Source organism: Mobula hypostoma, chromosome 22 (assembly GCF_963921235.1).
Source record: "Mobula hypostoma chromosome 22, sMobHyp1.1, whole genome shotgun sequence".
Lineage (NCBI taxonomy): Eukaryota > Metazoa > Chordata > Chondrichthyes > Myliobatiformes > Myliobatidae > Mobula > Mobula hypostoma.
Window position 1 is genome coordinate 56,633,409 of NC_086118.1, and position 22,505 is coordinate 56,655,913.

The window sequence follows — 22,505 nt, forward strand, 5'->3', positions numbered from 1 at the left end:
GGACCAATTCTTTTTATATTATATGTCAATGATTTGGATGATGGAATTGATGGCTTCGTTGCAAAGTCTGCAGACTATATGAAGATAGGTGGAGAGGCAGGTAGTTTTGAGGAAGTAATGAGGCTACAGAAGAACTTGGGTAGATTAGGAGAATGGGCACTGAAATGGCAGATGGAATACAACGTCAGGGAGTGTATGATTATGCATTTTGGTAGAAGAAATGAAAGAGTTGACTATTTTCTAAATGGAGAGAAAATACAAAAAACTGAGATGCAAAGGGACTCGGGAGTCCATGTGCAGGATTCCGTAAAGGTTAATTTGCAGGTTGAGTCTGTAGCAAGGAAGGCAAATGCAATGTTAGCATTCATTTCAAGAGGACTAGAATATAAAAGCAAGGATGTAATGTTGAAACTTTATAAAGCACTGGGGAGGTCTCACTTGGAGTATTGTAAGCAGGTTTGGGCCCCTTAACTTAGAAAGGATGTGCTGAAACTGGAGACGGTTCAAAGGAGGTTCACAAAAATGATTCCAGGATGGCTTGTCATACAAGGAGCTTTTGATGGCTTAGGGTCTGTATTCACGAGAATTCAGAAGAATGAGGGGTGACCTCATTGAAACCTATTGAATGCTGAAAGGCCTTGATAGAATGGATGTGTTTCCTACAGTGGGAGAATCTAAGACCAGAGGGGACAGCCTCAGAATAGAGGGGCGTCCTTTTAGAACGAAGATGAGGAAGAATTTCTTTAGCCAGAGAATAGTGGATCTGTGGAGCCCACATCTTTATGTATATTTAAGGCAAAGGTTGATAGATTCTTGATTAGTCAGAGCATGAAACGATATGTAAGGCAAGCAGGAGACTGGGGCTGAGAGGAAACTTAGATCAGCCATGATGAAATGGCGGAGTGGACTCGATGGGCTAAATGGCCTAATTCTGCTTCTATATCTTACAGTCTTATGGTCTTAAAAGCTTCAAACAGCATTCTAAACATATCCTCCAGACCTCGGGGGTTTAACAAGCCTTGTGGTAAAGAGAAGGGGGTGTAGATACCTGTTGGACACAAACACAGCTGGGTAGCGTTCAAACATCTCTTTCAGCTGATTGTGACTGCAGTTTCTTCCCAAGTAGTCATACACCCTGTAGATATGGTCCGCTGTTGTGCGGAATTCTGCACCCACCAGTTCACCAGATTCACTTGGCGGACTTTTCACGCACCACAGCTTGAAGTGGTTCAACATCATCTCCACAGTTATGGAGGTTTTAATACCTAAAAAATATTATTGTTCGTGATCCAAAGGAAAGACAACATAATTTTAGGTCAGTACACATTACATTAATCCAAAACATAAATAAATCTTAAATCTGCTCCATTTACATTTATAAATGAGGAAAACACTTTAATGGATTTGTTGCCCAGTTCTGTGACATTTATCAGTAATGGGGTCTCTACCAAGTGACATCACCATGTGGCGTTTCGTATGACGTGGGCGATCATGGTCTTTGACAATATTTGTTCTTGGCAAATTTTTCTACAGAAGTGGTTTGCCATTGCTGTCTTCTGGGCACAGTGTCTTTACAAGATGGGTGACCCTGGCCATTATCAGAGATTGTCTACCTGGCATCAGTGGTCGCATAACCAGGACTTGTGATATGAACCAGCTGCTCATACGACCATCCACCACCTGCTCCCATGGCTTCACGTGACCCTGTTCGCGGGGGGCGAAGAAGGTGCTATACCTTGCCCACAGAGGGAAGAAGCACCTTACACCCCCTTTGGTAGAAACATATCTCCACCCCGCCATCCACATCAACTGACAGAGTACTCATCTGTGGCAAGTGGTCATAGATTCAGGTCCAATTACAGCAAATTATCTACATTGTTACTGCAGTATTAAAAAAAATAGGTTAAATATAGATTTACTCCTTTATACTACATGGGTACCTGAGCAGAGGGTGAAAAGTTAGCAATCACTGATCAGAGATCAGGGTCAATTCCCACACCAGTCTGTAAGGAGTTTGTACGTTCTCCCCATGATCGCATGGGTTTCCTCCGGGTGCTCTGGTTTCCTCCCACAGTCCAAAGACATACAGTACGGGTCAGGGTTAGCAAGTTGTGGGCATGCTTTGTTGGTGCTGGAAGTGTGGCGACATTTGTGGGCTGCCCCCAGCACAATCTTCAGACTAAGAATTGTGCTTCCTTACAGGCGGCGGCAGGAACTGAACCCAGTTTAAATTTTAATTCCAGGTTTACTTATCAAGTTAACTAACTTTGAATTTCTTGGCTGCCCTGGTGTGATCTGAACTTAGGCCTCCAGGTTTTGTAACGATTAGCTTTATTTCTCACAAGTAAATCGAAACGTGGTAATGCGTAGCAGCCAACAGCCGGATCATGTGCTCGGTGCAGACTGCAAGTTTCGCCATGCTAGCAACATTAACGTAAGATGCCTACTACTAACCCTAACCCACGTCTTTGTGAAGTGAGAGGAAACCCGTGTGTTCAGTAAAAAGCGAATCAAAAACACCCAAACACTAATCCCTCCGACTTACACCACATCCATATCCCTCCATCTTCCCTACATCCACGTGCCCATCCAAACAACTCTGAAAAGCCTCGAATGTATTTGCCTCTCCCGCCACGCCAGGCAGTGCATTCCAGGCGTCCACCACCAGTGTTTTAGTCAGTTCCCAGTGAAATGAATAATTATTAAACTGTTGTAAGACAGGAACGAGACTCAGCAGCATTTCGTCTGCATGTGGGTTAGTCACTCACTAATTAATCGGAAGAACCTGACCACAACCCCTTTTGAAGGATGCCAAGTGACCGACAAACGGTTTTACCATGGTACTCACCGATGAAAGAGGCAAAGGTACTCTGCTCAAGTAGATCGCAACACACGTAGCTCACGCTGTTCGCCAAGAGCTCCAGCAAATTTTGTGAGCTCAGGTATACCTCAATAGGGCGCAGGTAGGCACTGCAGAATTCAGAGCTGTCCGCGGCAGGACTTTTGGAGGGCAACCACGGTAAGGTTTTCAGGTAAATTGCAAATGAAGAATCTAAATCATTCCTCAGCACTTTATCCTGGCTGTTAAAGACTCTCGCTGAGCAGTACTGAGATAATCTAGATCTGCAAGAAAGAATTTAAACATTAAAAATGTTTCATCATTCGATGTAGGCACGCATTCCCCCAATCAATACTTTCTTCATCTTTTACTTAACTGAACTATCTTTTTAAAACACCTTCTCCTTGAGGTCTCTAGATAAGGGCAAAGAGCTCTGCAACATAGAAACTGACCCTTTGGCCCATCTAGTCCATGCTGAAATATTATTCTGCCCCTGGATCACAACCCTCCATCATCTCTCATCCATGTACATACCCAAATTTCTCATAAATGTTGACATCAAAGCTGCATCCACCACTTCTGCTGGCAGCTCATTCCACACCCTCACCACCCTCTGAGGGAAGATGATCTCCATCAGGTTCCCCTTAAATACTTCAGCTGTCACCTTTAACCCATAACTTCTACTTGTAGTCTCACCCAACCTCAGTGGAAAAAAACCCACTTGTGTTTACCTTATCGATAGCCCTCACAATATTGCATATATCTATCCAATCTCCTCTCATTCCTCTATCTTCCAAAAAAAAACTTGTGTTCCTTAGCTGAAAAGTGAACTGTTTCCCAACACACTAAGTGTTGCCCACCGCAGTGTCTCGTCGACTCTCTTAGCCATTACAGAGCAGTCAGTTAGAATTATTTATATTGTCAGAATATCAGTGCACATGATGTCTAGAGACTCTTAAATGTCCCTAATGTATCTGCCTCTCTCCCCCCCCACCCCCGTAAATGTCCCGAATGTATCTGCCTCTTCCCCACCCCTGGTAAATGTCCCTAATGCATCTGCCTCTCCCCCACCCCTGGTAAATGTCCCTAATGCATCTGCCTCTCCCCCACCCCTGGTAAATGTCCCTAATGTATCTGCCTCTCCCCCACCCCTGGTAAATGCCCCTAATGTATCTGCCTCTCCCCCACCCCTGATAAATGTCCCTAATGTATCTGCCTCTTCCCCCACCCCTGGTAAATATCCCCAATGTATCTGCCTCTTCTCCCCCCTGGTAAATGTCCCTAATGTATCTGCCTTTACCCCTCCCCTGGTAAATGTCCCTAATGTTTCTGCCTCTCGCCCACCCCTGGTAAATGTCCCTAATGTATCTGCCTCTCCCCCACCCCTGGCAGTGATTACATGTGGTTAACTTACCCGGCATCCCAGTTTCTGTCGAGAAGTCTGAGTAGGTTTACTCTCTGTCTCCATTTTAAATTTTCTGACAAATCCACTGTTAAGAGCCTGTGAAGCTCCTCACAGACATAATCGTCCACAACGTACACATCATCCACCGTGCTGGGCCAACATTCATAGACAGGTGCCCAGGGGCCAGAGGCCTAAAGATAATAAAAAATAATTGCCTTCACATTTATGTTTGAGATTAAAACAAAGTACTTGGAACACAACAACACAGTACAGGCCCTTCAGCCCACAATACTGTTCCAACCACTTAACCTACTCCAAGATCAATCTAACCCTTCCCTATATACATAGCCCTCTATTTCTCCTTCCTTTTCATCTCTGTGCCTATCTAAGAGTTTCTTGAATATCTCCAAAACGTACCTTCCTCTACCACCCCTGTGTAAAAAACTTACCTCTGACATCCCCTATATTCCCCTCCAATCACCTTGAAATTATGCCCCTTGGTATTAGCAATTTTCAACCTGCGAAAAAGATTCTGGCTGTCCACTCGATCTCTGGCTCTTATCACTCGATCAGAATCAGAATCGAGTTTAATATCACTGGCATATGTCACAAAATATGTTATCTTTGCAGCAGCAATATGTAATAATACTAGAGACAAAAAAACATGAATTACAGTAAATATACATTGCACGTAGTGCCTAGAAAAAGTATGCATCCCCCGAAGTTTTCATGTTTTATCATTTTACAACAGTGAATTTAATTTGGCTTTTTTGACACTGGTCAACAGAAAAGACTCTTTCATGTCAAACTGAAAACAAATTTCTATAAATTTGTCTAATTATTTTTACAGTTATTAAACACAAAATAATTGATTGCATAATTCCTCTCCCCCTTCAAGTCAGTATTTAGTAGATGCACCTCGGGCAGCAATTACAGCCTGGAGTCTGTGTGGATCGGTCTCTATCAGCTTTGCACTGATTCGCTGATTCATGTTGTAAACAGTAAAACATGAAAACTCAAACATGAGGAAATCTGCTGGAATTTCAAGCAACACACACAAAAGTTGCTGCTGAACGCAGCAGGCCAGGCAGCAGCTCTAGGAAGAGGTACAGTCGACGTTTCAGGCCGAGATCCTTTGAAAGAAGAGCTGTTAAGAGATTTGAGACCGTACCTCTTCCTATAGATGCTGCCTGGCCTGCTGCATTCACCAGCAACTTTGATGTGTGAAACATGAAAACTTCTGGGGGTGGGGGGTCAGGGGGCAAATACTTTTTATAGGCACTGTCTTTAAAAAGTAGAATGTTAAATAGTTAAAGTAAATAACTAGTGCAGTTAAATAATCACCGCTCACAGCAGAGGGAACCGATGTTTGGGGTGGTTCAAGGAGGTAGCCTACTCGGTCCTGGGTGGTGTTGTTATTCTCATTCAGACAGGTGGAGAGTTTTTCTGTCACACTCCCGACTTGTGCCCTGCGGGTGATGGGTGTCACTCAGACACCCAGCTGCCCCTCTAGCCTCATGGTTACCTGGCCATTTCCGCTGACTCTCTGATCAACGACGAACTCTTGACTGTTGATTCGGATTTAGATTAATTGATTTATCACGTGTACATTAAAACATACAGTGATATGCGTCATCTGTATCAAGAACTAATACAACCTTCATGCCCCGACTAACCAAGAATCCATCAGCCTCTGCTTTAATTACATCCAATGACTAGGTCTCCACAGCTGACTGTGGCATTGAGTTCTACAGGTCCACCCGCCCACTGGCTAAAGAGATTCCTCATCTCTGTTCTAAAGGGGCATCCCTGTATCCTGAGGTTGTGCCCTCTGGTCCTAGACTCTCCCACTATTGGAAACATCCTCTGCACATCCACTCTATCTCAGCCTTTCAATATTCAATGGGTTTCAATGAGATCCCCTCTCATTCTTCTGAACTCCAGCAAGAACAGGCCCAGAGTATCCTACTGCATTGTCCTGCAATAGGTATATAACATCCTATAAATTCACTATCTTCACACAGTTAAAGAAAGCCGAAAGACCCGTTTAACTAACCAGTTGTTGTTTTGTGAAGGTACATCTTTTCTTTTGAAAAATAAAAGAGTCCTGCACGCCAAGTGAACTGAAAAACAGCCTCCATCCTTCGGAATCGTTGTCTGTCCTGAGGTAACAGGAGTCTAACAGCACCCAGTCCACACCTAGTTAGCAAACGACAGCAATGCAGTTTAGCACGGAGAGCTGATGCAAAAAGCACAGATGGTTTTCAAACACTTGATAACTCAGCACCTGGTCTCAACACAAAATGTTCACCATAGAATGGTTAACTGGATTTCCACTGTACCCAGAATGTTAGGTGGTATTTAGAGATGCAGCACGTCCCAACGAGCCAATCACACCCATGCGACCGACTAACGCTGCGCGTCTTTGGAACGTGGGAGGAAACTGGAGCATCTGGAGGAAACCCACATGATCATGGGGAGAATTTATAAACTTCTTACAGGCAGTGGCGGGAGTTGAACGTGGGTCACTGGTGTTGTAGCAGTAGTGCACCATGCTGCCACTCTACCACGACAGCCCTACTAGTCAATAGACAATAGGTGCAGCAGTAGGCCATTCAGCTCTTCGAGTCAGCACCACCATTCACTGTGATCATGGCTGATCATCCACAATCAGTACCCTGTTCCTGCCTTCTCCCCATATCCCTTCACTCCGCTATCTTTAAGAGCTCTATCTAACTCTTTTTTGAAAGAATCCAGAGAATTGGCCTCCACTGCCTTCTGAGGTAGAGCATTCCACAGAACCACAACCCTCTGTGTGAAAAAGTTTTTCCTTAACTCCGTTCTAAAAGGCCTACCCCTTATTCTTAAACTGTGGCCTCTGGTTCTGGACTCCCCCAACAGCGGGAACATGTTTCCTGCCTCTAGCGTGTCCAATCCCTTAATAATCTTATATGTTTCAATCAGATCCCCTCTCATCCTTCTAAATTCCAGTGTATACAAGCCCAGTCGCTCCAATCTTTCAACATATGACAGTCCCTCCATTCTGGGAATTAACTCAGTGAACCTACGCTGCACTCCCTCAATAGCTAGAATGTCCTTCCTCAAGATTGGAGACCAAAACTGCACACAGTACTCCAGCTGTGGTCTCACCAGGGCCCTGTATAGCTGCAGAAGGACCTCTTTGCTCCTATATTCCTATTGCACAGAGCATCATAGGAAGTCATTCCTGCCTGTGGCCATCAAACTTTACAACTCCTCCCTTGGAGGGTCAGACACCCTGAGCCAATAGGCTGGTCCTGGACTTATTTCCTGGCATAATTTACATATCACTATTTAACTATTTATGGTTTTATTACTATTTATTATTTATGGTGCAACTGTAACGAAAACCAATTCCCCCCGGGATCAATAAAGTACATCTATGACTATCCTTCACACAGTCAGGTCACCGATCACAAGGAGGCATCAAGCACTTTTCCACGCAGAGACTGGACGGGACTGTCTCACTACTCAGACTGACACCTACATCTACATCACGTTACCCACCTGTCACTCCCCGGCCACCCCCCACCCCGTAAACACCCTGGGGTGCACGGTTAGTGAAATGCTATTACAACGCCTGCAACCCCGGGTTCAGTTCCCATCACTGCCTGTGAGAAGTTTGTACATTTTCACCACGACGTCGCGGACTTCCTCCGGGTCCGGGTGCTTCGGTTTCCTCCCACGTGGGGGTTAGTAGGTTAGTTTGTCACATGGGTGGAACGGGAACGGTATGGGCTCGTTGGGCCAGAAAAGCAGGCTACCGTGCCGCATCGCTAAATGAATAAAAATAGGTCATAAGGCAGTACAGTGCCACCTCTCATTCGCAGTGCTCCATGTTAGCTGGCTGGACCAACAGTTCAGATGTATCACAAGTTCAGTGAAATGTGCCGTCTGCACTGACAACCAACACGATCCAAGGATGTGCTGGGGACTTCCCACAATTCTGGTGCCAACATAGCAGGCCCACAATGTTTAGCAGACAAACACAAGCAACAACAGCAGCAAAACAAGCCCCTAAACACAATGAGATTCTGCAGATGCTGTAAATCCACAGCAAAACGCACAAAATGCTGGAGGAACTCGGCTTGAAACGTCGACTGTTTTTTCCTCTCCACAGATGCTGCCTGACTTGCTGAGACTCTTCATCAGGACTGAGACCACCCACCCACCTATTCCCCTCCTTCCCCTCTCCCCACCTCCTTATTCCGGCCTCTGCCTCCTTCCTTTCGAGTCCTGATGAAGAGCCTCGGCCCGAAATGTCAACTGTTTATTCCCCTCCACAGATGCTGCCTGACCTGTTGAGTTCCTCCAGTATTTTGTGTGTGTTGCCCTTTCCTACCCACACACAAAAAGGCCTCCAACCCCAGGGCAGGCTACCACCAGGACCCCTGGACACAGTATGAAGTTAGCATTTACCATATTGCAGAGTAAACCCTAGTCTATTTGTCCACATAACCAATCTGTTTACCTGGAAGATCCACGGGTAGATTGATAGCATTCTTGTAGTCACGCGTAAAGTTGACGTTAACTTGCAATGGGCAGAAGAAGCCCTTGTTGGTGAGGACGGGGAGGTATGGTTTGAACTGCTGGAGTTCATTTTCCTGGCAGTACATCTTGAGGAAGACACTGTAGCTGATCACAATCCCTTGAGGCTTGTTCTGAAGATGCGGGACAGGGGTGAAAAGAATGCACAAAAAATTGAACAGGGTCAGTCTCAAATGCTGCAGTGGTGCTTTACACTTTCATAGACACAGGCACTGCAAGGTGGTGTCTTTCTAGAAATTGCTTGCTATGATTTCTACAGGAGTAACTATGTGGAGTGTTAGTATAAGTGAAGTGTGTCTGGTTTTCAGTCACTCCTTTTCTCCTTGCTATTTTGGGCAATTTTGATTGGGGTGGCCTTCAGGTAATGAATGACAGTGTTAGATTGAAATTAACTGAATATGACTGGACTCTTTCTTTTCTCTGCGCATTCTGCTCCTTTTTTTATTTCTTTTTTGCCATTTGCACGATTTATTTATTTTTGCGCTAGGGGCAGGGGCTGAGGTTTTTCTTCGAATGGGTTCCAATGTTTTCCTTGTTTCGTGGTTGCCTGTGGGGAAGACGAACCTCAGGGTTGTACACTGCATGCAGACTCTGAATCTTTGAAGTGGCCATTGATGTGAGCATGTTTAAAAGAGAACTGAAGGAATGCAATTGGTAGGCAAATGCGATATTAGCATTCATTCCCAGGACACCGAAATATCAAAACAAGGATGCACAGCTGAGGTTTTTTAAGGGCCGCATCTGGAAAGTTGTGAGCAATTTGGGGCTCCGTACCCAAGGAAGGACGTGTTGGCCCAGGAGAGGGTCCAGAGGAGGTTTTCAAAAATGATCTCAGGAAGGAAGGCATAGACAGTTGAGTTGTTACCAATTTTAGTAACAAAAAACTCCACGAAATTCCCAAACTTGGGAACAGAAGGTGAATGAAATAGGATAGACATGGGGGAAAAGAACAGTCATGACCGGTAATTGCGATTAACAAGTCAGCAGAGCAGACAAATGGACAGATTTAAACTTAGAAGGTTACCTTCCATTTTTGTTCCTTTAAGATGGGTAGGATGTGCTCATACATGACTTTGTCCGGTTTAAGGTAATGAACGTCCATTTTTTCAAGAAGTTTTCGAACTTGAGAGTTACCCAGATTGTCAAGACAGGTAAGCACACTGGGGTGAACAGTTTTTAGATCCAGATAGAGGTCCCGCATACCTGTGCAGAAAAGCCTACAGCTATGACAGTGTTCATGGTTAAATTACACAACGTCAAGTATGACCAAAGTATGACCAACAAAAAACATGGAGGAGGAGCTACACTAATGGTAAAGAGTTCATTTTGATTTGTTGTCTTATGGGTAGTGCTGACTTTTTTCACCCTCTGCCCAAAGCTTCAAACGTTTAAATGTGCATTCGATTGTCTGTTATGTGCTGTGTCATATTGATGTGGGCGATCATGGTCTTTCCACAACTATGATTGTTCTTGGCAAATATTTCCACAGAAGTGGTTTGCCATTGCCTTCTTCTGGGCAATGTCTTTACAAGATGGGTGATCTCAGCCATTATCAAAACTCTTCAGAGATTGTCTGCCTGTCGTCAGTGGTCACATAACCAGGACTTGTGATCTGCACCAGCTGCTCATACGACCATCCACCACCTGCTCCCATTGCTTCACGTTACCCTGCTTGAGGGGGCAAAGCAGGTGCTACACCTTGCCCAAGGGTGACCTGCAGGCTATCAGAGGGAAGGAGAACCTTACACCTCCTGTGGAAGAGACGTATCTCCACTCCACCACCCTAAAATGTACATTAACCTATGGAAAGTAGCTTTAAAATGCGGAGTTGATAATTCCGAGAACACCTGAAAAATGGCTTTGTAGCACAGGGTGAAACAACAGTCAGCGTATAAATGAAACATCCATTTAGGGAAAGGTTTGTCTAAAAACAGGCCAATAGCCAGTGAGCCAGTCACCCATGTTAACTATTCGGACAGTACGGTAGCGTAATGGTTTGATAGAGGTATACAAAATTATGAGGGATATAGATAGGGCAAATGCAGGGAGGCTTTTTTCACTGAGGTTGGGTGGGACTACAACCAGAGGTCATGGGTTAAAGGTGAAAGGTATGAGCGGATATGAGGGGAAGCTTCTTCACTTAGAGGGTGGTGAGAGTGTGGAACAAGCTGCCAGCACAAGTGGTGCATGTGAGCTCGATTTCAATGTTTAAGAGAAGTTTGGACAGGTACGTGGATGGCAGGGGTCTGGTTCCGGTACAGGTTGATGGGGGTAGGTAACTTCAGCATGGACTAGCTGGGCTAAAGGGCCCATATCTGTGCTGTACTTCTCCATGGCAACAGCACCAGCGACCTGTCTGTGTAGTTCCCCATGGCAACAGCACCAGCGACCTGTCTGTGTACTTCCCCATGGCAACAGCACCAGCGATCTGTGTACTTCCCCATGGCAACAGCACCAGCGACCTGTCTGTATACTTCCCCATGGCAACAGCACCAGCGACCTGTCTGTATACTTCCCCATGGCAACAGCACCAGCGACCTGTCTGTATACTTCCCCATGGCAACAGCACCAGCGACCTGTCTGTGTACTTCCCCATGGCAACAGCACCAGCGACCTGTCTGTGTAGTTCTCCATGGCAACAGCACCAGCAATCTGTCTGTGTACTTCCCCATGGCAACAGCACCAGTGACCTGGGTTCAATTTCCCCATGGCAACAGCACCAGTGACCTGTCTGTGTACTTCCCCATGGCAACAGCACCAGTGACCTGTCTGTGTACTCCCCCATGGCAACAGCACCAGTGACCTGGGTTCAATTTCCCCACTGCCTGTAAGGAGTTTGTACGTTCTCCCCATGACCGTGTGGGTTTCCTCCGGTGCTCTAGTTTCCTCCCACATTGCAAAGACGGACAGGTTAGTAGGCTAATTGGTCACGTGGCTGTAACTGGATGACGCGGGATTGTTGAGCTGGAAGAGCCTGTTACCCTGGTATATCTGTAAATACCAGCTCAAGTATCTAGATGGGAAAGTGAAAGTGAATACCAGACTCAAGTCACGGTTGTTTACAACTTTTACTGACTGAGCTACTCATCTCAAGCACAACCCTTGTTTCAGCCTATGCCTACATTAACGCAGACAAAAACTCCCAGCTGATAGGTACCGTTGGAATACAAATAAAGCTTCCCCTCACCTGGTCTCACCTGCCAGTTTGTACTCTCCCTCCCCCCACCCCTCACAACCTTATTCTGGCTCTGCCCCCTTCCTGTCCAGTCCTGCTGAAGGGCCTCGGCCCGAAACGTCGACTGTTTATTCCTCTCCATAGATGCTGCCTGACCTGCTGACTTCCTCCAGTGCTTTGTTCTTGCTGAGCTGTTTTTAACCGCTGTTCTCTCAAGTCTGATGCCTTAATCCAACTGAACGTGCACCACAGTGACAAATAAAGCTAATCTTTTTTAAAAAAGAGATTTTTTTTGTGTTTGAGGGCGGGGAGAAAAACACCGAAGGCCTGAAGTCAATCGATGCCACTGGAACAGCACGCTGCAGGTAAGCTCCCAATTCGGACTGAAGCTCTTCACATAAACGAAGCCCATTTACAACTGTGGGTGTGGAGAGATAGTGAGGGCTGCTGGCTGGGTGATCCGGTTTCCTCCCACAGTCCAAAGACATACTGGGTGGAGGGTTAACTGGTCATCATAAATAGTCCTGTGATTAGGCTAGGCTAGGGTTAAATTGGGGGTTGCTGGGTGGTGGGGCTCGAAAAGCTGGAAGACCCTGTTCTACACTGTATCTCAATAAATACATAGAAAAACACAGACATAAAACAAATCCTATGAAACGCAATGTACAGGGAGCCGCTGAGTGTGGCCGCACATACATAAGATTAGATTATATACATATGTTGACTGTACGTACATAAAGTGATGTTTGCTGCAGCAGTATCTGTACGCAAGGTGACTCTTGACAGGAGATGACAAAGTGACCCTTGGCCAGAGCGACTCTCTGGGAGGCAGCCGGACAGATGAGAACACAGTGGGACCGTGGCCATGTCGGTGTAGGTATGAGGTACGGAGGGTTTGTGTAAATTGGCAGTGCGCGGGGCGACGAAGGGTGCTGTGAGGCTGTGGAGAGCAGTGGCTGAAGTGGGGGAGGGGTTTGTTAGCTCCCCAGAACAATATACATTAACTATTTTACATTAGAATTTATAACCAGAAATAAGACTGCTATCTGCTCCCTGTTTTCTATTTTCTCTACTTAACAGAGTTAAAATATTATACTTGCACATCGAAACCTACAGTGAAATGTGTCGTTTGTGTGAAATCAAAGCAGTGAGGATGCGCTGGGGGCAGCCCGTAAGTGTCGTCACGCTTCTGGCGCCATATAACATGCCCGTGACTCACTAACCCATACGGTCTTTGGACTATGGGAGGAAACCGTGTGCAGTCACCGAAGATTGCACAGTCCCCTTACAGACAGAGGTGAGAATCCAAACCCAATCTTACAACTGGCACTACAAAGCGCGGGCTAACCGCTACGCTACCTTGTTACCAGACGGGCAAGAGAGAGGTGATACTTGCCACCTGCCAGTCAGTGTGTCCAGATTTCAACCTCCCCCCACCCCTACACGTCTCTGTCGGCCTATCATCTCCCTCCTCGTCATCTTATACCGCCGGTGTTCAGGGAAACAACGACATCCGTCTGCCCTTGGCCCTTACCAATGGTTCAGACACTCCAGGAAGTAATTCTGGTCCTGGACTTGGGGAGGTTCAGGGCTTCCTTCATCGTGCAAGTAGTTTCCTCTCCTCTGTTTTCACGATTGTCAGTCCTGAAAGCCCCGGGTGGAGACTCAGGAATACCGTCACACTGAGATGAAGGAGGACTTTTCACTGCTGTTTCTGTAACAGTTTTGTTTGACCAGTCAGGGTAGCTAATCCTGAGCTGAACCACGAACTTGGAGACCAGTCAGACCACTCTGCCTGACCTGCTCGGCACAGGTGACCCTACCAAGAGCCAAAGAATAAAGCCCCGTCTCCAGGCAACATGGCTCTCCAGGTCACTGAGGCACCCCAGCCCCCTCACCTGGTTCTACCTATCACCCGCGCCAGCTTCTGCCTCACCCCCTCATACTGGCCACCTCCTGAAAAGCACGGTCTCAATCCAATCTATCTGCCTGACCCAGATTTCCTCCAGCAGTTTTCCGTGTAGAACTAGAAGTAATCCTTACCTGAGGTCGGTTTTGCAAACTGCTCATTCTCTTTATCGTAAAGGGGGAAAAATATGGCTTGATCTTTCCGTGAAGCCATGCTTCCATCAGCAAGAGGAATGAGTGGCACCGATTTTAGATCCTCGAAGTACTGATCCACATTCCCATACTCTTGTTCAAGGCTTCGGTAAATGCAAACCAGGAGCTTTGCAATTCTCTTCATCTTCTCATCTAAGTTGGGAAAAATTTAGCACTTTTATTTATAATTGTTCAAAGTTAATCAATTCAGAGCCTTTAATTCCCTCTTACCATATCTCTCTTTCAACCCTCATGCATAACGTCTTTTGTCAGAAACCAGACTGCAGAGCTGCTTCAATCCCACCTCCTAAAATATTCCAATATCTTTGGATTTGTGTGCTTGGATTTTCCAAAGGCCTTTGACAAGGTGCCATATATGAGGCTGCTGAACTACTTGAGAGCACATGGTATTACAGGAAAGATACTAACACAGATAAGGCTGTGGCTTACTTACAGGAAGCAACGAGTGGGAATAAAGGGAGCCTTTTCTGGCTGGCTGCTGGTGACCAGTGGTGTTCCACAGGGGTCTGCGTTGAGACAGATACTTTTTACATTATATGTCAATGATTTCGACGATGGAATTGATGGCTTTGTGGCCAAGTTTGCAGACAATACAAAGACAAGTAGAGGGCAGGTAGCTTTGAGGACGTAGAGAGGCTACAGAAGGACTTAGATTAGGAGAATGGGCAAAGAAGTGGCAGATGGAATAGAATGTCAGGAAGTGTACGGTCATGCACTTTGGTAAAAGAAATGAAGGGGTTGACTGTTTTCTAAATGGAGAAAAAATACAAAAAGCTGAGATGCAGAGAGACTTGGGAGTCTTTGTGCAGGATTTCCTACGGTTAATTTGCAGGTTGAGTCGATGGTGAGGAAGGCAAATGCAACGTCAGCATCCTCTTTGAGAGGACTAGAATATAAAAGCAAGGACCTAATACTGATGTTTCATAAAGCACTGGTGAGGCCTCACTTGGAGTACTGTGAGCAGTTTTGGGTCCTTTATCTAAGAAATATTGTACTGACATTGGAGGGGGTTTAAATTTTCCCAAAAATTATTCTGGGAATGAAAGGCACATTACATGAGGAGCATTTGACGGCTCTAGGCCTGTACTCACTGGAAAGCAGAAGAGTAAGGGGGAGCAGGGGTCTCACTGAAATCCATTGAATGTTGAAAGGCCTCGACAGACTGGATGCGGAGAGGATGCTTCCTAGAGCGGAATCTAAGACCAGAGGACACAGCCTCAGAATAGAGGGACGTCCATTTAGAACAGAGGCGAGGAGGAATTTCTTTAGCCAGAGGGTGGTGAATCTGTGGAATTTGTTGCCACAGGCGGGTATGGAGGCCAAGTCATTGGGTATATTTATGGCAGAGGCTGATAGATTCTTGATTGGTCAGAGCACAAAGGGATACAGGGGGGAAAGGCAGGAGATTGGGGTTGAGAGGAAAACTGAATCAGCCACGATGAAATGACAGAGCAGACTCGATGGGCCAAATGGTTTTGTTCCTATTATCTTATGGTCTTATGATTTCACTGTCCTTGCCAACTACACCTTGCAAATTTAGGGTGATCTGCATACACTTCCAAAGTCAAAGTAAATTTATTATCAAGCTATGTGTACACTCAGTGGCTACTTTATTAGGTACAGGAGTGGGACCCAGTGTGGTCTTCTGCGGCTGTAGACCATCCACTCCGAGGCTCGACAGGTTGTTCAGAGATGCTCTTCCGCACACCACTGTTGTAACGTGTGGTCATTTGAGATCCTGTCAGCTTGAACCAGCCTGGCCATTCTCCTCTGACCTCTCTCACTAACAAGGTGTTTTCGCCCGCAGAACTGCTGCCCACTTAATGCTTTTTGTTCTTCGCACCATTCCCTGTAAACTCTAGAGACTATCACCCCATAATGGCATCAACAATCATTCCACAAAGTCACTCAGATCATATTCCTTCCCCATTCTGATGTTTGCTCTCAACAACTGAGCCCTTCTTGACCGTGTAATCTAATATAGAGGCCAGTGAGCGTACATCAGTGACAATAAATCTGACTCTGATTCTGTCATGTTCGATAATTATTACCAAAGTGCTTGGAGTCAGAACATCTACTCAAAAACAAAAGCCAAACTTCATACCAGTGAATATCAAAGTGGTCTCTGCAACCTCCTTGGCAATGGCTTTGGTGACGGCAATGATATCGGCACTGCTGAGTTTGTGAATACCAAGTGCCGACACCAGGGCAGGGGTGAGAGCGGACCGCACAGCAGGGTTCAGGTAAGCCAAGTTCAGGTGCTTCTGCAACAGCTCCGGGGTAATCACCTCTTGTATCAATATATCATGTGTCACTGCAATCTGGGAGGGCAATCTGTATTCAATTTTGCCATCTGCAACGACAAAGATTAAGACAAGATTTATTTACAAACAGCAGACCTGCTACAGCTACTGTTTTCAAATTCATAAACTAGGCAGTGATTGCGGTTTTGAGATGCAATAGAGAAAGTCAGACAGACAGAAAGACAGAGAGACAGAGAGGCAGGCAGACAGTGACAAAGAGAGAGAAGACAAGATGGGGCGAAGAGAGGCAGATGAGGGGCAAAGGTGAGGGGAGACAGTGAATGGGAAACTAACTAGATGGTTATTCTGACTTTGCCTCTTTCCCAGGACAATATAATTATTAAAACTTTATAAAATCTACAATCAGTCCTAAGTTAAAAAGACTGTCCAAGAATGTTACATTGCATTTTGTATTTTGATACTGATAGGGTCTTTTTGCCTAACAAATTATTCCGCAAACTGGATCCTGTCCATAGGTGGTGCTTTTAACCCAACTCACTCAGCTGTTGATGACCTCTTATCAAATTAATCAAAAACATCAAATCATAGATGCTTCATGTTGAGTTTCCTTTTCATTTTAAACAAAGGTATGGCATAGGAGAAGTTGTTGAATCCCAGGGTGTTACAAAACCAAGTATTTACACAGAGAATCTTTCCTACCTTTATCTTCTGCTGTCGGCAAACAGGATTTTGCTTTAAGGATCTGAATAATTTGCCCAGCAACAGGTCGGAAGAAATCCAAAATCTCATCTGGTAATGGAATGAATGGCAAGAAATGGCAGAGACCTTCCAAACCTTCAAAATTGGGATGGCTCTGTTAAGACAATAAAATGAACATATTTTTCTATACTGTTTCCTACAAGGATACTTCAATCACTGTGCAAGCTCTTTTCTTCTCTGAAACCAAACCTATCAAGTTTAGTTTACTGTCATTCAACAGTACACATGTGTACCACCAAAAGAAACAATGTTCCTCTGGACCAAGGTGCACAACACAGTGCATATAACTCACACACAAAACAATATTACCACAAATAAATTAACAAATAATAAAGTGCATTTACAAGTTAAAAAGTAAAGAGTATAGTGCTACTGTTTTTTTTGTGATGAGACCTGGGTGGTGGCAGGGAGTTCAGTAGTCTTTCGGTCTGGAGGGAGAAGCTGTTTCCTATCCTAACAGTTCTTGTCCTAATGCTATGGTACCTCTTGACTGATGGTAGGGAGTCAAAGAGATTGCTGGACAATTGGGAGGGATCCTTGATTGTACCCTGCATACACAGCACTCCTGATAAATATCTCTGATGGGTGGAAGAGAGACCCCAATGATCCCCTCAGCTGCCCTTTGTGGGGACTTGTGGTCAGAGGTCTACCACAACTGATTATAATATATCACAAATCTACCACAACTGATTACAATATATACTTGGCTAACCACAAACCAAAGTTTAAGGTAAAAATTATTTTCAAGTGGGTGAGAACTTGAAAAGCGTCTTTGTTTCTGCATCTTCATAGTTCTGATCAATTGCTTTTCCTTACTTAATTCGTTGGAATTTAGAAGATTGAGGGGGGATCTTATTGAAATGTATAAAATCCTAAAGGGATTGGACAGGCTAGATGCAGGAAGATTGTTCCCGATGTTGGGGAAGTCCAGAACGAGGGGTCTCACCTCAAGAGATATTTCCTTCCCCCTGTCCTACCCATCACCAGCAACCCCACCCCCGACTCTGCAATTTAAATCAACTTGCTTCTTCCTCCCCAGTTTTGTCAAAGTTAACAGATCTGATCTGAAATATTAACAAGTACTTTTTCTACGTTTCCTGACTCACTGAGAAACTTCACTTTTGTATCTTCAGCAGCTTCAGTTCTTTAGCAGTACAGACTCCCTCCCCCCACCTTCTGGCTTCTGCCCCCTTCCTTTCCAGCCCCAATATAGGGTCAGTCTGAAACATCGACTGTTCATTCCCCTCCATAAACTGGTATTGAAATGTGTTTGCTTTTTGTGGCAAGTTTAGATGAAGAGGAAAGAGCTGAGTTGTTACTGCACAAGTCTGATGCTGTCTTTATGGATTGTTACATCTTTCAGCAGTTCAGGATGAACTCATTCATTGCAATGCCTGATACACCAGGGTCTGCTCTTCATCAAATTACGGTATTGCTTTGCACTGTTGTAACTATATGTTATAATTATGTGGTTTTGTCAGTTTTAGTCTTGGTTTGTCCTGTGTTTCTGTGATATCTTTCTGGAGGAACATTGTATCATTTTTAATGCATGTATTTCTAAATGACAATAAACGAGGACTGAGTGTCCTCATAATCTAATCTAATTAGTTTCGGCAAACACCGAAGTAAAACTATTCCTCTCTTTGAAAAGCAAAGTTAAAACTCAGTCATTACACTGAAAGTTTCCATGGCTTTCAGGAACAGGTGGGGCAGTTCAGATCGAAGCCATTGGTTCCACGGGCTGTCACGATCAATATCTTCACGGGAAGATGGGATATCAAAGTCACCTGTGTAAGACAGAATGAAAATTGGAATTTAAAAAAATCAAGTCAGTGTCTCAGATTATTCTTCATCAATCACAAGTGACTTTAAAAGGGAAAGTAGTAGTGATTTAAAATGACTGAATATTTTAATCTTTTCAACATCAGTCATTCAGTGAACTGGACAGGTACAACGCTAGCCCTTCATAACATTTGTGAACATGCTAGAGTTAAAGAAACAATTCCAAAGACTACAGGTTAATTGGTTCAGATGGGTGTAATTGAGTGGCGCGGGCTTGCTGGGCCAAAAGGGCTTGTTACCAACTAAGTAAATAACTAACTGACTTGCAAATATTTGCGTAATTCACCAAACCTACCGCTCTTGACAAGGAGCCACATCTGATGAGAACGAAGATCAGGATGTGGAGAGGACGTCTCCTCTCACAGCCTCAGAGCAGAAGGAAGACTCTTTCCCTAGAACTCAGGTAGTCAAATGTATGAGATGAGGAGGAATTTCTTTAGCCAGAGGGTGGCGAATCTGTGGAATTCATTGCCACAAATGGCTGCGGAGGCCAAGTCATTGGGTATATTTAATATAGGTTCTTGATGAGAAGGTAAGGCACAGAGCGAGGAGAATGGGTTGAGAGGGATAATAAATCAGCCATAATCGAATGATGGACCTGACTCAATGGGCTGAATGGCCTAGCTCTGCCCCTATGCCATATGGTCAGAACGAGGGCTGTAACATTACAGAAGGTTTTCTGACTCAGACTGTGAACAGCAGTTTTCTAAGACTTCTTTCCCACTGTGATGAATATTTTATCAAACCAAAAGAGAAGCTGCATAAATAAACCTTTATTATTCAAGTTAAACAATAAAAGACCTTGTATTATGAAGCGGAAGCCAAAGCTCCTCAAAGGCAAAAAGGCAAACACAGGCTGCTTCTCTGGTTTACTCCTCAGTCCCTGGTTCCTCTTGTCACTATCGAGTTTAAAGGCAAGAGCCAGTTCGGTGCATTCCACGTTGTCTTTAATCTGCAAACACAGGAACAATCTAAGTTTTTAATCAGTTTTTAATTTTCACAGAGGTACAGTAAAAAAACCTTTGTTCTGCATGCCATCCAATCAGTTCATTTCATCAGGACAGTACACTGAGATAGTTCAGGGTGAAACACCAGCAGAACGCAGAAAATCGGGTACATTGTGCAGTGCAGACAGACAATAAGGTGCAAGGCCACAATGGAGTAGATTGTGAGGTCTTGACATATTGGAGACAGCTCGAACAGAGAGATAATAGCTGTCCCTGGGCCGTGCTTTCAGGCTTCTGTATCCTCTGCCGGACGGGAGGGGCGAGAAGAGAGAATGTTCGGGGTGGGAGAGGTCTTTCCTGAGTCAGCGAGAAGTGTAGACAGAGTTCATGGAGGGGTGGGCTGGTGTCTGTGATGTGCTGAGCTATGTCCACAACTACAAATCCCTTCAGTTTCGCAGAGACTAGGGCAGAGCCACTATCCAGCGCAGCATTACATAACTCACTGCAACTTGCCTGCTCGGGGGTAAATAGGGACGAGGGCTGGCAAAGCTACACCACAGAATAGGCCCTTCCACCCATCAGATCTGTACCGACCACGACGTCAACCTAGCTAATCTCACCTACTCCCACATGGCTCCTATTGCTCTATTCTCTGCTTGTTCAACGTTTACACCTCGGACTTCAACTACTGCACAGAGTCTTGTCATCTTCAGAACTTTTTTGATGACTCTGCCATAGTTGGATGCATCAGCAAGGGAGATGAGGCTGAGTACAGGGCTACGGTAGGAAACTTTGTCACATGGTGTGAGCAGAATTATCTGCAGCTTAATGTGAAAAAGACTAAGGAGCTGGTGGTAGACCTGAGGAGAGCTAAGGTACCGGTGACCCCTGTTTCCATCCAGGGGGTCAGTGTGGACATGGTGGAGGATTACAAATACCTGGGGATACAAATTGACAATAAACTGGACTGGTCAAAGAACACTGAGGCTGTCTACAAGAGGGGTCAGAGCCATCTCTATTTCCTGAGGAGACTGAGGTCCTTTAACATCTGCCAGACGATGCTGAGGATGTTCTACGAGTCTGTGGTGGCCAGTGCTATCATGTTTGCTGTTGTGTGCTGGGGCAGTAGGCTGAGGGTAGCAGACACCAACAGAATCAACAAACTCATTCGTAAGGCCAGTGATGTTGTGGGGATGGAACTGGACTCTCTGACGGTGGTGTCTGAAAAGAGGATGCTGTCCAAGTTGCATGCCATCTTGGACAATGTCTCCCATCCACTACATAATGGACTGGTTGGGCACAGGAGTACATTCAGCCAGAGACTCATTCCACCGAGATGCAGCACAAAGCGTCATAGGAAGTCATTCCTGCCTGTGGCCATCAAACTTTACAACTCCTCCCTTAGAGGGTCAGACACCCTGAGCCAATAGGCTGGTCCTGGACTTATTTCCGGGCATAATTTACATATTACTATTTAACTATTTATGGTTCTATTACTATTTATTATTTATGGTGCAACTGTAACGAAAACCAATTTCCCCCAGGATCAATAAAGTATGGCTATGGCTATCATCTGCCTACCGTATTTAAATGGCTCCTAAATGTGACTATCATATCTGTTTCTCCTGCCTTCCCTGGCAGCATGACCTGGGCACTCAACACCCTCCGAGTAAAAACTTGCACAGTAAATGCAAGCTCAAACTCCACCCCCCCCATAAACATTCGCCCCATATGATAATGAAAAGCTTAATCGTATTGTTGTGAGTTGAATGAATCATAAGAGCGGGAGTCAGCACCAAGAGTAGCAACTATCCAGAAGCAGCTCTCGATGTAGAGGCAGATGAGAGTTCCATCTGTTGCAGTGTAAAGTGAAGCACTTCGGAAGGGCGAACTCTTTGTGGACACTATTTGCTTGCACTTATCAGTGGGCATGTGGCCAAGTTTTTAAGGCATTCGACTAGTGATCTGAAGGTCCTGAGTTCGAGCCCCAGCTGAGGCAGCGTGTTGTGTCCTTAAGCAAGGCACTTAACCACACAGTGCTCTGCGACGACACTGGTGCCAAGCTGTATCGGCCCTTGCCCTTGCCTTGGACAACATCGGTGTCGTGGGAGAGGGGAGACTTGCAGCATGGGCAACTGCCGGCCAGTCTTCCATACAACCTTGCCCAGGCCTGCACCCTGGAGAGTGAAGACTTTCCAGGCACAGATCCATGGTCTCGCGAGACTAACGGATGCCTTTATTGTTTGCATAATGTGTTTTTTTTCCTCTGTACATTGGTGTTGACAGCCTTTCCTCATGGGTTTTCTTTTGGGTTTCTTTGTTTCGTGGTTGCCTGTTTGGAGACAAATCTCGAGGTTGCATAACATATACACACTTCTGATAATAGTACTTTGAACTTTGGGAACACAGGGTTAATGATAGGACTCTAAGCAGTGTTGAGGAACAGAGGGATCTTGGGATCTGCATCCATAGATCCCCGAAAGCTGGCGCACAAGTTGATAGGGTGGTTAAGGCGGCTTATAATGTATTGGCCATCATTAGTCAGGGATTGAGTTCAAGAGCCACA

At 45.2% G+C, this 22,505-nt stretch overlaps 1 protein-coding gene across 1 annotated transcript in view; it reads right to left on the reverse strand.

Annotated features, from left to right (window-relative positions):
- wu:fj29h11 (uncharacterized) overlaps positions 1–22,505 on the reverse strand; it is a 160,580-nt gene that overhangs the window by 32,428 nt on the left and 105,647 nt on the right. Inside the window, exons 27-37 of the mRNA XM_063030715.1 lie at positions 19,794–19,944; positions 18,825–18,937; positions 17,091–17,244; positions 16,232–16,480; positions 14,050–14,259; positions 9,856–10,034; positions 8,755–8,944; positions 6,301–6,443; positions 4,254–4,435; positions 2,849–3,123; positions 1,049–1,265 (exon numbers count right to left, since the gene is read on the reverse strand). Of these exons, the coding sequence (XP_062886785.1) occupies positions 1,049–1,265; positions 2,849–3,123; positions 4,254–4,435; positions 6,301–6,443; positions 8,755–8,944; positions 9,856–10,034; positions 14,050–14,259; positions 16,232–16,480; positions 17,091–17,244; positions 18,825–18,937; positions 19,794–19,944 (2,063 nt within the window). The remainder of the gene's footprint in view (positions 1–1,048; positions 1,266–2,848; positions 3,124–4,253; positions 4,436–6,300; positions 6,444–8,754; positions 8,945–9,855; positions 10,035–14,049; positions 14,260–16,231; positions 16,481–17,090; positions 17,245–18,824; positions 18,938–19,793; positions 19,945–22,505) is intronic.